A 13,744-nucleotide genomic window follows, 5' to 3' on the forward strand; every position below is an offset into this window, starting at 1 on the left:
GTAACATGTGCAATGACAAATAACCTCAATATTCTTTTAATATCAAAATTAAACGTAGAGATGAAAAATCAAGTTGCTGTATACAGTATGTTCATCAGAAGATTTGCTTCAAAATATCCTATTTATTATTATTATTTATTATTAGTGTTTTTGCACATTTTTACTGAAAAAAAGAAAATAGTGTTGTACACTGCCATCATAAAATAAATTGAAACAAGCTTCTTTTCACTGAACGTACTGTGTAGAAGTCTCAAAGTAACCATGACAACGTAATGACGACATTGTAACTACTGTAAGTGAGAACATGAAGGATAAAACACCCTGCTTTACTGATAATGCACAAAAATAAGAAAAAATTATAATGTATCCTATTGTGTCAGTTTAAACACTGATCTGAACAGATTATATGTGCATGCATAAATATTGCAGGCATTACACACTGCCATCATTAAATCATGTGCATCAAATAACACATTGAAAGCATTGTAACCACCAGTGAAATATTGCACAAATACATCAAAATATTGAATAAATAAATAAATAAATAAATCTATATTTTAAATTAAAAAAAATTATTTAAAATCGGCACCCAAAAAATTGTGATATATCGTGAAATCGATTTTTTTTTTCACACCCCTATTCACAATAATGGGTCAAAGCGAGCATTTGAGAGTGCACAGCAAATTCTGCCTTCTCCGTTTGTTCTTTCACAACATTCAACCATGGAGCAGCAAGAGGATACATTGCGTTTTTGTGGTTTTAAAACTCCTAATCGTTCTAGGCATCAATTGGAAACGCTCTGAATCGCTCTAGAATTTGCCTGTTTGATCCTCTCTAGACTTTGTTTGTGTTCACACTGCCCAAACAAGATGTACCATCCAAGAAAAACTCATCATGGAGAGTTTTAACTGCTAAGATCCATCAATGTGAATGCACCCTTGGAAAAATAAAAAGACAACATTAGCTGAACCCAAAATCTGGTCTCAAGGTCATGTGGGTCTTACGTTGGCTTGTGCATGACCCTGCGTCCGTGCATCTCGCTTCGGCAGATTAAAAGGTGCAGCTTTGTGGTTGTGAACTACTCATAGTAACACACAAATTATAAAAGGAGCTCCTTACATCTTTTTTTTTTTTTTTTTTTTTAATTATAGATTTGCTTTTTAATTTATTATATAAAAAAAAACAACATTGATAGACAAAGTGTGAGGATACAGAGATCCACTGTGCACCACTAGTGCAGTTTAAAAAAAAATCATCTGCTTCTTCTGTTCTTGTGCCTGAGGTTTGTTGAAATGAAAGGATCAAGCATGAACTGCTCAGTTTAGCTTTCTGTGAGGAGCAAAAAGTTCTCCTTCCTGAGATTTCACTGTGTCTCTCCAACAATGGATCAACTGTCTCGCTAAAAGTTCTTTTCACACACCGAGGGTTTTGTTCATTCCTTACAGGCCAAGCTGCTGAAAAACGTCTTCTCCGCTTTTTTATCTTCCCTGGTCAAGTCTAATTTTAAAGTTTACAAACTGACCTCATACAACTGTCCTGTTTAACCCCAGTATTCTGCACCCCGACTGGTGTAGCTCTAAACTCAGAATTGTCTTATGCGGGCCTTGCTCGTTGGATTCAGTCCATTTATGAGGACATTTAGGTCTTGGCAGATGTTCAAATTGACCATATTTTTTCATTTTATGATAGCAGAAATAATTAAACACCAGAGGATGTAAATTGACAGAGACATTTTTCCTATCCGTCCTCAGACTTTTACCTCTCAATTATCTTTTAACATATTTGCTTAGGGTGCACTTGTGCTTCTGCAGGATAACTTCACACCACTTATGACACACTATTCCCAGGGTTTAGATGACCTTCATTGTAACACAGCACACAATGAAATAAACTTTCATGGCATTCATTTTTACATCAAATTGTATGTTTACCTGTGGGTTTATTGAAAGAAGGTGCATTCACATCGCTTGCATCGCAGCCAGTTATTCATACTTAGTATTTACCTTGTGGGCCATGAAAGTACATTCGGTTCGCAATTTTGGGCCACAAGGGGCCACAGGAACTCATGGATTAAAGAAAACGCCACAGATTTCACATATAACACTAATTGAACCAGGATAGTTGCTATGTATAAAGCTCTACTGGGACTCATATACCTGTACTGTACCATCAATGGAACCCTTAGTAACAATTCAGCTTCTCGCCACACAGTGACCCAATCTGTTTACTTACATAGAACCTTAAATAAACTGATGAAGACACTCAGCAAGCCAGTTACATTAAAGTTACGAGGAAGTATTTTTAAATCCTTCTTTGGTGGGGAAGTCTGTGCAGGTTTTCTATGGAAAAAAAGCATTATTGGTATGGCGGTCTGGCTGGGCCCTTAATGGGGGGGGGTTATTATTTAGCAATGACTAAGGCTCATCGCACGGACGGCATCGATTAAAGGTGATCTGGGGATTTCTCGGGTGTGTATGTTGGGGGGCGGTGACTGCCTCTCGGCTGGGGATCTTGGAGGCATCTGGTCGGCCATGGGGGGTTGGCCTGGGGCTTCCTGCCCCCGCTCTTTCTGCTGGCCTGGCTGCAAAATTGGGTTTGCAGTAGCAAAAAAAACGAAAAGAAACTTCCTTTGTAGCTCCTAATAAACCTGCAAGTTTGCTAATTTGGGGTTTGATAACCCATCAGTTAATCTGGTCATCCCAAGTGTTTTCATGTTTATAAGAGGGGCGGGGCCAACAGTGCTGGCTTGTGACGCAAGAAGCACCAAAACGCCACCATAACATTCTCAACCAATAGCAAAATTGTAATAGTCGGGTTTCAACCCATCATTCTGTCACTCTGACTGTTTTTTCACAAAAAAATACTAGGACTAGACCAGGCATGTCCAAAGTCCGGCCCGGGGGCCAATTGCGGCCCCTGTTTAAATTTCCACTGGCCCGCAGCCTCTTTCATGAAATCAATAATATGTGGCCCGGCGGCACCATTGACCACAGTTTAAAAAAAATAAAATACAAAAATACAAAAAGCAATTTTATATTTCACTGAATAAGACATTTGAATAACATAATTGTTGGTGTTTACATGTTTTATAAATAGAAATAAATAGATATATTTAATATTCCAGTAAGTTGTTTTTTTTTTTTTTCCCCCAAGACACGTTTTCTTCATTTTGTGATCTTCACATATATAAAGCAGTGATTTTAATATGATAAGTGTTCCATTTTCAATACAACTCATAAAATAGTTTATTTGCATTTGATGTTAATGGTTCAAAGAATTTCAGGGTGAATTGTTGGCCCCCACGCATTTTCACCTCACTAAATCTGGCCCTTTTCAAAAAGTTTGGACACCCCTGGACTAGACTAATACTAGACTAGGATCAATCAACCCTACAGCATGCCCAATTTTATATGTAATCAGCAGAACTTGGGGTTCAGTTGCTCTTTAAAGAAGCTGCAGACCATCACACACTCTGAGGTTTGGTTCTAAAGATCATAAAACTACATTTTTACTCAATCTATTGTATATACTTGTAGTTCATGTTCAATATACTTATTTTGAGGGGATAGTCTTTTTCAAAATGTGTTTAGTGTTTTAATTTGTATAGTTTCCAATTACTATAAACATATTTAATGATAATTGAATATTTTTTATATCAAAGTTTTAATTTTAATTTAATTTTTCTTTAATATTGTTTTGTCAATCTTTCTGACTTTAGCCCTAAGGTGTCTACTGGCAGCACATTGATTAAATAATTCTTTGAACTTTAGTTTATGTATTTTTGATTTAGCTTGTTAAACTGCAGTTGGACTTGATTTAATTATATATAGAGTAATAAAATATCAAAAAAAGGGGGGCTTTGTTCCTCAAGATTTGGGCCCTGATTTTATAAAGGTTAGAAACCACTGCAGGACATTTTTAACCAAAGAATTACAAACCCCAGAGATATACAGTAGATTAGTTTTTTTTAAGATACTGTCTGAAAAAAAAAAAAAAAAAACTGCAGTAGAGATTCAGCCGTAGAAAATCATATATTCATACGAAAAGAAAAAAAATGGAATGAAAAGATCAAGCATGAGATTTTTTTTTTTTTTTTTGTAGGAACAAGAAGTATTCTCTGCTGGCGGGCACCAATCTGATCATCCGAAGTGTCACTGATGATGATTCTGGCTCCTACAGCTGTACAGCCTCCAACAAGAATCACAACATCACTGCACACGCTGAGCTGAGTGTATTAGGTAAGACAATACTCGTTTCATGTGTTTCTGCCTTTTTGTTGAACGACTGAAAACTGCAGAAATCTTCTGTCTAACACAAGTTTAAAGAATCTCTGTATAGCCACAAAATTGTTTGACCATGGAAAGGCTAGGCAACCCTACATCATGATGGTACCCCTACCATGCTTTCTTGTGGAGATGTTAAAAATACATTATACAGTACATGCACGTTTTCACTGGCGTGTTTTACGAGGAATATAAAAGAAATATCACAACTGCGAAAGAAATAAAACGTCCCAAGTGAAAACAGGTTCTGTCCTGACATCTTTCAGAAAGAAAGAAAAAGAATTGAATATAAAACAGGTTTACCTTCTGCTGACAAAAAGCCCCTTGTGTCAGCACACAAGCTCTCTGAGACAGAGAATCACATCCAGAATCAAATACAGCCCGCATGAAATATGAAATGGGATCCGTCTGTTTGCTTCAGGAGGTTTTATAAATAAAATATGTTGGTATTTATTGTCTGCACCGCTGCAGGATTCACTCTGATGCTGCAGAGGGATTCCAGAAATTTTAAACACCTCAGAAATTACATTTATGGCTTGGAAGCCCATACCTTCCAGGCATTTTTTTAAATGTAATTCTCCTCTGTGTACAGAACATTTCCACGGCATCTGCCGATGTGATTGTAGAAATATGTTACTCAGCTATCCTACTTTGCTGTGATTGGCATGCAACTACATTCTTTCTTACAAATATTCTATTTAAATAATGTCTTTTTTTATGGTGTCAGGGAACAAAGGTATTCATGTTTGAGAAAATTAATTCTTTTTTAATATTAACAATAATTATGCCCGGAGTGCCATCTGGAATTAAGTTGAACTGTGCCAGGTCACTTTATGCATGTAGTTCTCTTGTTTGGTGGGCTCTTGGCGTTGGAATAGAGGTTTAATAAAAGTTTGAATGTCAATAAAAACACAGCGTTTATAATATGTACATTTTTTTTCTTTTCTAGGCTATTAACATAAAATACAAGCATGATGATAAATCGTAGCAATGTCACAATTATTCACAGATTACTTGACAACCTGATATCCACATTATGTACACATTTATACACAAATTTTAGGTATGTACACATTATGAAGTGGGGTCTAATATGTGATATTCGTAGGTGTTCTACTGTATGTGGGTTTTAACACTAAGAATGAGGAGAAAGAAAAATAGAATGTGATGAAATTCATAAAACTTTTACAAAAGTTGAATTCTGTTGTCTATGAATCTACAGTTTTGATCGAGAGGTTTTGTTTGGATTTAAGCCACCGCTCGCCAGTGTTGAGTGAGTGTTTTACCTTCTTATGCGCCAGCCTTGGACTGTAACGGTTCTATGTCACGTGGTTGGAGAGAAAGGGGGAAGCAGGTCCTGCTTCACCAGGTGAAGCGGTTCTTTCAGTCCGAGTTGGCACAACCCGTAGAAGTAGCCGTCTGGGGCTTGTTTGCGGGTTCAGGTTTTTCCACTCACTGCAACATCTGAAAGGAGGCTTTTACGTCCCAAAATGAGCCTCCTGATCAAAGCACTAGATTTTGGTTCAAAGTTACTTATTGTAGCGATAAAAATGGCTCCAAAAAGGGAATTAAAAGTGGCTTGGCTATTCCAAAAATAAAAAATTAAAGTTGGTCATCGCTGAAGTGGCCTGAAGCCACGTCTTGACCGGGAAAAAGAGGTTAAATAATTTTTCTGACTTTCTACAAAACTGGAAAACTTCACTGAAGACAAAGCAACAAGGAGTTCAGGAACAAGAGCGTGAAAAAGAGGGAGACAATGCAATTTATAGTCAGGCCGAAATATGATCTGATTGGTTAAAACTACTATCTGAATTCTAGGTGGTGTAGTTCTGATTGGTTAGCAAAAGAGACGGGTATTTTAACTTTACTGTGAGGAGACAAGTTGGCGGATTGTGGGTGTGGCTATGTACTAAGAACAAAGAATGCACGGCTTCCATGTGGATGTGAGCTGTTGTTTCAGAAAAAAAGATGGCTTCTTCCATGTTCTCAAGGTTTTATCTGTTTTTTATTTACATTGTGCTAATTAATCATTGAAAGTAACTTTCCCAATATTTACTCTTAATTTGTTTAAATTATTATTTAAAACTTCATACACTTCACCCAAAAAAAGTTTTAAATTTGTAATGAAAACATACATTAAATAAAGACACACACAGAGTTGTTTCTCCTGGAAATAAAACACTGTTAAAAGTTGAGAATCGTATATCTTGAATTTATGTAAACACCAAATACTTAATGACTGTGAAGGAAAAGTACATTTCAAAATTGTGTTTAAAACATGTTCGTCTTTAATTCTGGCGTAGAGCAGAATGCCTGTCTGCATCCTGGATTGATTCAAATCACTGGTCCCATAATTAAAAGGTGTGTTGTGGCATCTGCGATGTCATAGTCATGGTTTTTGTGAAGCATTAGATTGTGTTTGAAGTTTTTTCACATGTTAGTTGAAGTTGTTTCTGTGGTCTGAAGGGTCTCAAATTACATTTTCTAGCCCCTGCTTGAATGTGTGTTTTTTGGGGAGGATGTATTTGTTCCAGGATGTGCCGGAGGGTTGGATTGAAGAAGTTCTCTGGTCCTCTGCTCCAGTATCTGCTTAGAGTCATAAAAGTGTAAATAATTCCAATTGTGCAAAAAGTGTTTTTATTGCCAGGTCATCTCAGTCTGACTTCCTACAATTGAATGAGAATATGTGTCTAACTACAGAACAGAGAAGTCCAATGTTTAGGATTTACATGATTTGCCAGTTGCGTTAGAAGAAAAAAAAAATGGCCTTCCCCTTCTTTCCAGTACTTGGATCTATCGAATGCGTCCTTTGTAAATGACATTTACATTTCCTTACGGTCCATACTTTCTCTTATCACTGTTGTAAACTATAAGTTATACAAAGTCTAATTTTAACCACTGTTTCAGCTTAAATAAAACCTAGAAATCTCAAACACTTTAAAAAGTAGGTGTTATCTTAAAGAAACAAACCTTAAGGCCTACATTTTCTGTATTGAACAGTTGTTTCTTATTTTCTGTTTTATAGTCACCTCAGGTGTATTCATACCGTCATTTTTTCATTTTTTAAGCTATTTCATCTCCATCTCTTCAATGTGAATAAAACTTGTATATTTGGTTTGAATCGATTGCACAAATCTGTGCAGTGTCCAGCACACAGTCAGCACTTTGGGTGAGAAGGTAAATATAAACCACACTGTGAGGCATAGTTTACTGTTCAGTCCCAATCAGGGCACTTGCCAAAATGAGCTGTAACCTAGATTTTACCCTGTGGTTGAGTGGATCAAATTATGTTTATTATTTAGCAGCAGGGAGAGCTTTGGCACTGTTTAACAAAATAGTGAATATTTACTATTCATTAGTGGAGGTTTTATTTGGGAAACTTAATATCGAACAGAGAGCTATGGTAATAAACTATAAACCCCAAAAGATCCAGCTAGTGTCACTGCCAGATGGACTGCACTCATGGGTCTGTGCAGGTTGTTTGTGGAGCCTGTGTGATATGAAATGTTTAAATGACACAGTCTACACCACAGAAATATGAATGTCTGATTTTAGGAGCAACATTATTAGCAACATTCATGTCAGTATTTAGAATAACAGCCAATCTAAGCATTAATTCAGAAAAGAACAATAGTTTTTGTGTATTTCGGTATGTTTTTGGAGTCATTTTGTATCTTTTTTAAATGTTAAATGTTAAATGTTATCTTTTTAAGTAATATTGTGTATTATGTTGTGTTCTGTGTTTTCAGTGTCCTTTTGTGCATTTTTGTTGTGGTTTTGGATTTATTTGATATATTTTTGTCTCAATTTGTGTAATTTATTTGTTACTTTGTGTTGTAGAATTCATTTTGTTTGATTTTTTTTTTTTTTTTTTTTTTTTTTGGAGCGGGGGTGGGGCACCACTTCCTCATGTCTGTTTACAGTCTGCTCTGGAACTCTCCATGACAAAACTGTATTCCGTTTACTTTCACTCATTTTCCTCACCTACTTGCATAGTCCCTCATCAACTTGTTTCTTCCACTCCAGTTTCGTTCTCTTCCTGTTCTGTCTGTAGCCCCGCCCTCTCCACTCCATGATCCAATGATCAGACGGAGCCACACGCGTTGCTAAAAAACAAAAACAAATCAGCTTCCAATCAGGAGCTGATTCCCATTATTCACCTCTATCAATCCTTAAATCTTAGCCACATAATTTTGCATTTCAATATTTGAACTGGTTCACATTGATTTTTTTTTTTGGTCGCCCACCTGCACTCAACGTATGTTCAGTGTGTCCATATATCACCCAGCCCTAGTTTGATCATGTTGTGATAACTATCCTGAAAAATAACACGCCTGTCATGTTATTTTTAATTTTTTTTATTAATTTTGCACTAAAACAAAACAGAAAACCAAAGTCAATTTTCTGCACTCATGGTGGAGCCTTTGCTCCTCCACATGAGGAGAAAAAAGTTAGATGTTGATTATTATTAAGTATGCCTTCACTTTAAAACAATTTTGTTTGCAAACAGTTTTCTTTTTTATCATTAAGTTAAATTAGTTTGAAAAAAAGATAAATAAATAATAATAATAATCCTAATTCTTGATGCTTTTTGAAGCAGAACGTTGTTGTCTCTGTAAGCAAAGACAGCTGAATTCCAACAGAACCAGCTGTTGTTTGTTAGGTTCTCTGGAGAAATACAGCAAATTATCCTTTCGGGTGTTTCAGTCTCGTTCCAGCTGGGCCTTTCTGCTCGTCTGTCCTTTCATGTCTTTGTCTCAGCGTTTCCCCTGAGACCTGCTTTCTGTTCACACAACATTCATATTCTGTGTGCACTGCGCTTTAAACAGCCGCCCGTTTCAAAATGGCACCATGTTTACAATAAACTGTAGGAGTGTGTGTTCAGTCTGAGATCTGATTATGAAAGGTTGTGTTCTCATGTTTAAACATGAGTGGCACATTCCCAAAAATCTTGTAAACATGAAAAAGTGCAGATGAAGATAGTTCTGGGATCGTCACACACACTTTTGTTGTTGGTTATGTAAGAGTTATACACAATCCATTGGCCATGATAACCTTTTTAAAACATGTATTGAAACTTAATTGAACCTCATTCATGTGTCATTTTGCCACACAAGCAATAAAAAAAGCCTTTTGTTTCAGCAGAAAGTCTCAGAGAGGTTCAAATCTACCACAAAAGAGAGCTGTCAGTTTCAGCTCAAAGTGACAAAGCAGGTATCTCAGCACCGTAATGAATGCAAACATAATTAAGAGGTTATGTAAAACATTAAAAATTACATTATTTTACATAATTGTTTAAATTTACAATCAGATGCTTTGTGCACATAAATCATACCTGTCAAGTATCCCATATTTTACCCCTCTTTCTCGCCATCTTCCCGTATTAGTATTTTCCCGTAAATATCCCGTATTTTAATGTAATAATAATTAAAAGATGCCTTGCTAAACTGAACGCCGTCACTAGCCTCGTGAGAACTGACACTTGAAATGGCCTGGCTTGGTGGCAGTTCTCGCGAGATTAGTGCCGACAGCGGCAACAAAACCCAGAAACAACTCAGAACAGAGATGATGGATGAAGACGTTCTGGCAAAAAAAACAAAGGGCTGGTGTAAATACTTTGTGAAATGTGACATAGAGTTTATCTTCCTAAAGAGCAGCAGGATGTGACACAGTTACACGTTCTGTTAGATTAATAACTGAGATTTTAACGTCTACCACAGCGGAAGGAACAACGTAAGTCAGCATGAAAAATCAGCCAATCACAAGCGACACAAATATACACTGCTTTAAAAAGTGTTAAAGGATGTAAAATCTGTAATAAATGTGTTTAATAAGTCATTAGTGAATACCAGAGAACCACATGAGAAAATATGTAATAAAATAAAATGTTAATGTCTAACTTAAAGACAAGCAATGTGAAATTAACAGTAAATATTCAACGTGTTGACTTGTATATAAACTGTAAGTATATTAAATAAACACATGTGCTTCATATACCATTTATGTTTTTATTTAGGCTGTTTTATAATTTAGGAATTAGAGCTGGGCGATATATCGAGACTCAAGATGTATCGAGTTTTCTATTTTGGCGATATAGAAAACTACAATATTTCATATATATATATATATATATATATATATGAGTCGTTGCTTTTACTTCTCAGAACAACATGTAAAGCTCAGTTAGATGGATTAATGAGTGCACATATTGATCAGCTGTTTGTTAATAAAGGTCGACCTACCAGATTCTAATCACATAATTGTATTCAGGAAGTGGTTGACAAGTGAGTATTTTATATTTCTTATACACCTATTTTAAAATATAAGGGATACTGGAGCTTGGTTGGGCGGGTGGGACGGCTCGTAGTGGGCGCCATAAAATTTCCCTTATTCTCAAATCTATAACTTGACAGGTATGACATAAGCCCTTAAAATCGCCTTAACACCTTAAAGATATTTAAGACACAAAGGCTCATTCAGTTTGAAATGTTTCTGCGATGTCTTCCTCCAGCGTCATTGAAGACCTTTGGTGATAACATTTTGAGAGCATTGTAAAGAAAAAGGAAAAACACGAAGGAATGAAAAATAAAATAAAATAAAGTTTGAGGAGATGAAGCAGTCCATCCTGCAATGTGATAAACACATAGAAGAAGAAATAATAAAACATAATTGTGGTTAAAAAAAACTTATTAACCTGCGTGACATGATTTGACTTAATGGTCTCTCTTCTCCACTAACTGCAGAGCTGAAGCTCAAGTCATGATGTTAGTTAAGATTCAGTCATTTTCTCTAGCTTCTCACCTGATTGTTGTTTGGAGAGTCATTCACAATCAAATCCAACCAAACATTACCCGAAGATATTTATCTTATGAAATAAGATTTGTTTTAGGAAAGTGAGAGGCAGGCATGTTTTGATGGAAAGAATAATCTCTGCCTGATGTAAGTCTGTTTCTGCTTTCAATCACTGTGGTCCCTATTTAAAGCAGTGGACACAAAGTGTGTGTTCTCCCTGGAGGAGAGGCCGAAGTACCTTTGAGCTCAGATTCCATTCAGCTGGATACAACTCCCTCATTATTCAGGGCTATGGTTCACAAAGATGAACCTGCCTGAGTGAAGAGGTCGTCACACGTCATCTGACATTATTTTTCAACACCGTGTTTTTGTTGTGACTGTGTTTGTTTTTGGTGCGTGCACGCTGATAAGGTTTTTTTCAAGTTTTACACTGTGCTCCCCAATAGGGAACTCAGTTTAGGACCTGCCTTTTCTCCTCTCCTTTTCCTTCTGTTTTCCCACTTTTCATCTAAATATGGGTCGGTGCCCTTGTGGTGACTCACAGTTCTCCCACCCCTGTCCCCCCCATGTTATATGTGATTGTCTTTTCATGTTTTTGGACAGAATGAAACTGTGCTAATTGCCCCATGTGGGATGAATACAGTTCCTTCTGATTCTGATTCTGAGGTGGAACGGGAGCCAGTGGTGTTCCACAGAAAAAGCTCATTCAGCATTTCACAAGGATGAACACGTGCCTTGGCCGTGCACCCCATGTGGCTGAGTTGTGAACACAGTGCACTGTGATGTGTTCTTAGTGTTTCACTGAGTGCAGCATGGGATGTCAGGGTGGGCGTGTCGGGTCTGTGAACTTCTTTCTGACTTAGTGTGACTTGGCTGCGCTGCCTGGGGTCAAGGGAGCTTTTCCACTGGCTGCTGCAGCATAAAGCTGACAGTTATTAGGTCTACCTGCCTGTCAAACTTAACAGTGCACTACAAGACCTAAACCAAATTAAATAATTCAAGAAATGTCATTTAGAGTCTGTGAAAATGCAATCTGCATCAGACTCTGCCTGAGATGGAAAACACTTTGTTTCATGGAGCAAAGTGCCGTACTGTCCTCTCCCATAGACTTCCCAACCCCACTCATTCTGATTAGCTCACCCTGGGGGCCAATTCCAAGATATGCAACAGAAATTACAAGCCACCATTCATATCAATTGCATGCAATGGGTATCGGTTATTGGTATCGGTGAACAGTAACGAGTACGGTATATTAGCAGAGGTGTCAAAAGTACTACTCTTCAGTACAGTGTAGATACTTGAATAGAAAATGACTGTGGTAAAAGTATTGAAGTTTCTCCCTTACTTGAGTAAAAGTTAAAAAAAAAAGTACATGCTACTAAATGTACTTGAGTAAAAAAGTTAAAAGTGAAACAAATGTCCCTTCAATAATAATTATTTGTTTTTTAAGAACTTGTAGAATACTGGTACATGAAAACAAGTTCAATCTGTTTGCTTTGAGTTTACTATTTCAAAAACTTGAAAATGTTAACCATAAAACTAAGGGACCTGCCTAACAGAAAAAAGCTCAAACTACCAAAATTTTGCGTCTTTTTACGTCGTGGCGTCATCTTCGCAGGTCTTACAAGGAACAAGCTCTTTTTAAAAAAGTAAGGAGTAGAAAGTACAGATATTTGTTTAAAAAAGTAAGGAGTAAACGTGAAAAGTTGCCAAAAAAATAAATATTCAAGTAAAGTACAGATAGCAGAAAAAATTACTTAAGTACAGCAATGGAGTATTTGTCACCTCTGTAAGTTAGGCAGGTATCGGCCCAAGTATCGGTATTGACCTGGACAGCACAGTGAAAACATGCAAACTATATATATGTATATGTATATATATAAACTTGCTTGTACTAAGGGTTAGTTGGACTGGGATAGTGTTAGTTTTGACTAATAACTTAGCATTAGTTACAGAAAACTAAGTCTGTTCATGAAATAATAGGTTACGAATGTATTTTGTCCAATAAGTGGCTAACATTTAGTTAGATGTAGGTTAGTGTGAAGAGGTGGAATATGATTTTAAATGCCAATGAAAATGGAAAAAATTATGACAAGAAATAACGAGATGAAGACAGAAGCCGTTAGGATCTTACAGCAAGCAATGATGTGCAATCAAAAATGAAAAAAACTACAGAGGGTTAGGGTAATTTCATGATACATAAAGACGTAGGCAGGATAAACACTTTATGCAAAGTGAACTTTAATCCATCTTTCCTAAAATAGATTCTTTTAATCTTTTTAAATATATTTTATGGCTGTAGGAGATGATTTTTTTTTTTTTTAACTGAGATGTATCTCATCTCTTGGAGCTTCCAGCTATTTTGGAACGCACTTTGGATTTCCTTCTTCAAATCCCAAGTGTCTGCTTTTTATCTCCGTCAGCCTCATCTGCAAATTAAATGTACTTAATAATCAGAGTTTAAGAGTTTACCTTCACACTTTGAACACTTTGTGCTGCATCTATAGATACCAGTGAGTGGAAATAGCAGACCAACACAGACTGGTGTCAGGATCGGGAGTTTCAGCACAATATATATTGTGTTTCACAACAAAAACTTTGTTGTTTTTGTTGTGAAGGCTGCATTAGGATTTCTAATCAGCCGTTATCCAACAGTTCAGCAGGGATAA

The 13,744-nt window shown here is 36.5% G+C and overlaps 1 protein-coding gene across 2 annotated transcripts in view; it reads left to right on the forward strand.

The window, feature by feature from the left end:
* Positions 1 to 13,744, forward strand: part of dcc (DCC netrin 1 receptor) — a 400,100-nt gene that overhangs the window by 188,884 nt on the left and 197,472 nt on the right. For both annotated transcript variants that reach the window (XM_028463510.1, XM_028463511.1), the window contains one exon: positions 4,102 to 4,238. In XM_028463510.1, coding sequence (XP_028319311.1) covers positions 4,102 to 4,238 — 137 coding nt within the window. The remainder of the gene's footprint in view (positions 1 to 4,101; positions 4,239 to 13,744) is intronic.

The sequence above is a fragment of the Gouania willdenowi genome, chromosome 12 (genome assembly GCF_900634775.1).
Source record: "Gouania willdenowi chromosome 12, fGouWil2.1, whole genome shotgun sequence".
NCBI classification, from domain to species: domain Eukaryota; kingdom Metazoa; phylum Chordata; class Actinopteri; order Blenniiformes; family Gobiesocidae; genus Gouania; species Gouania willdenowi.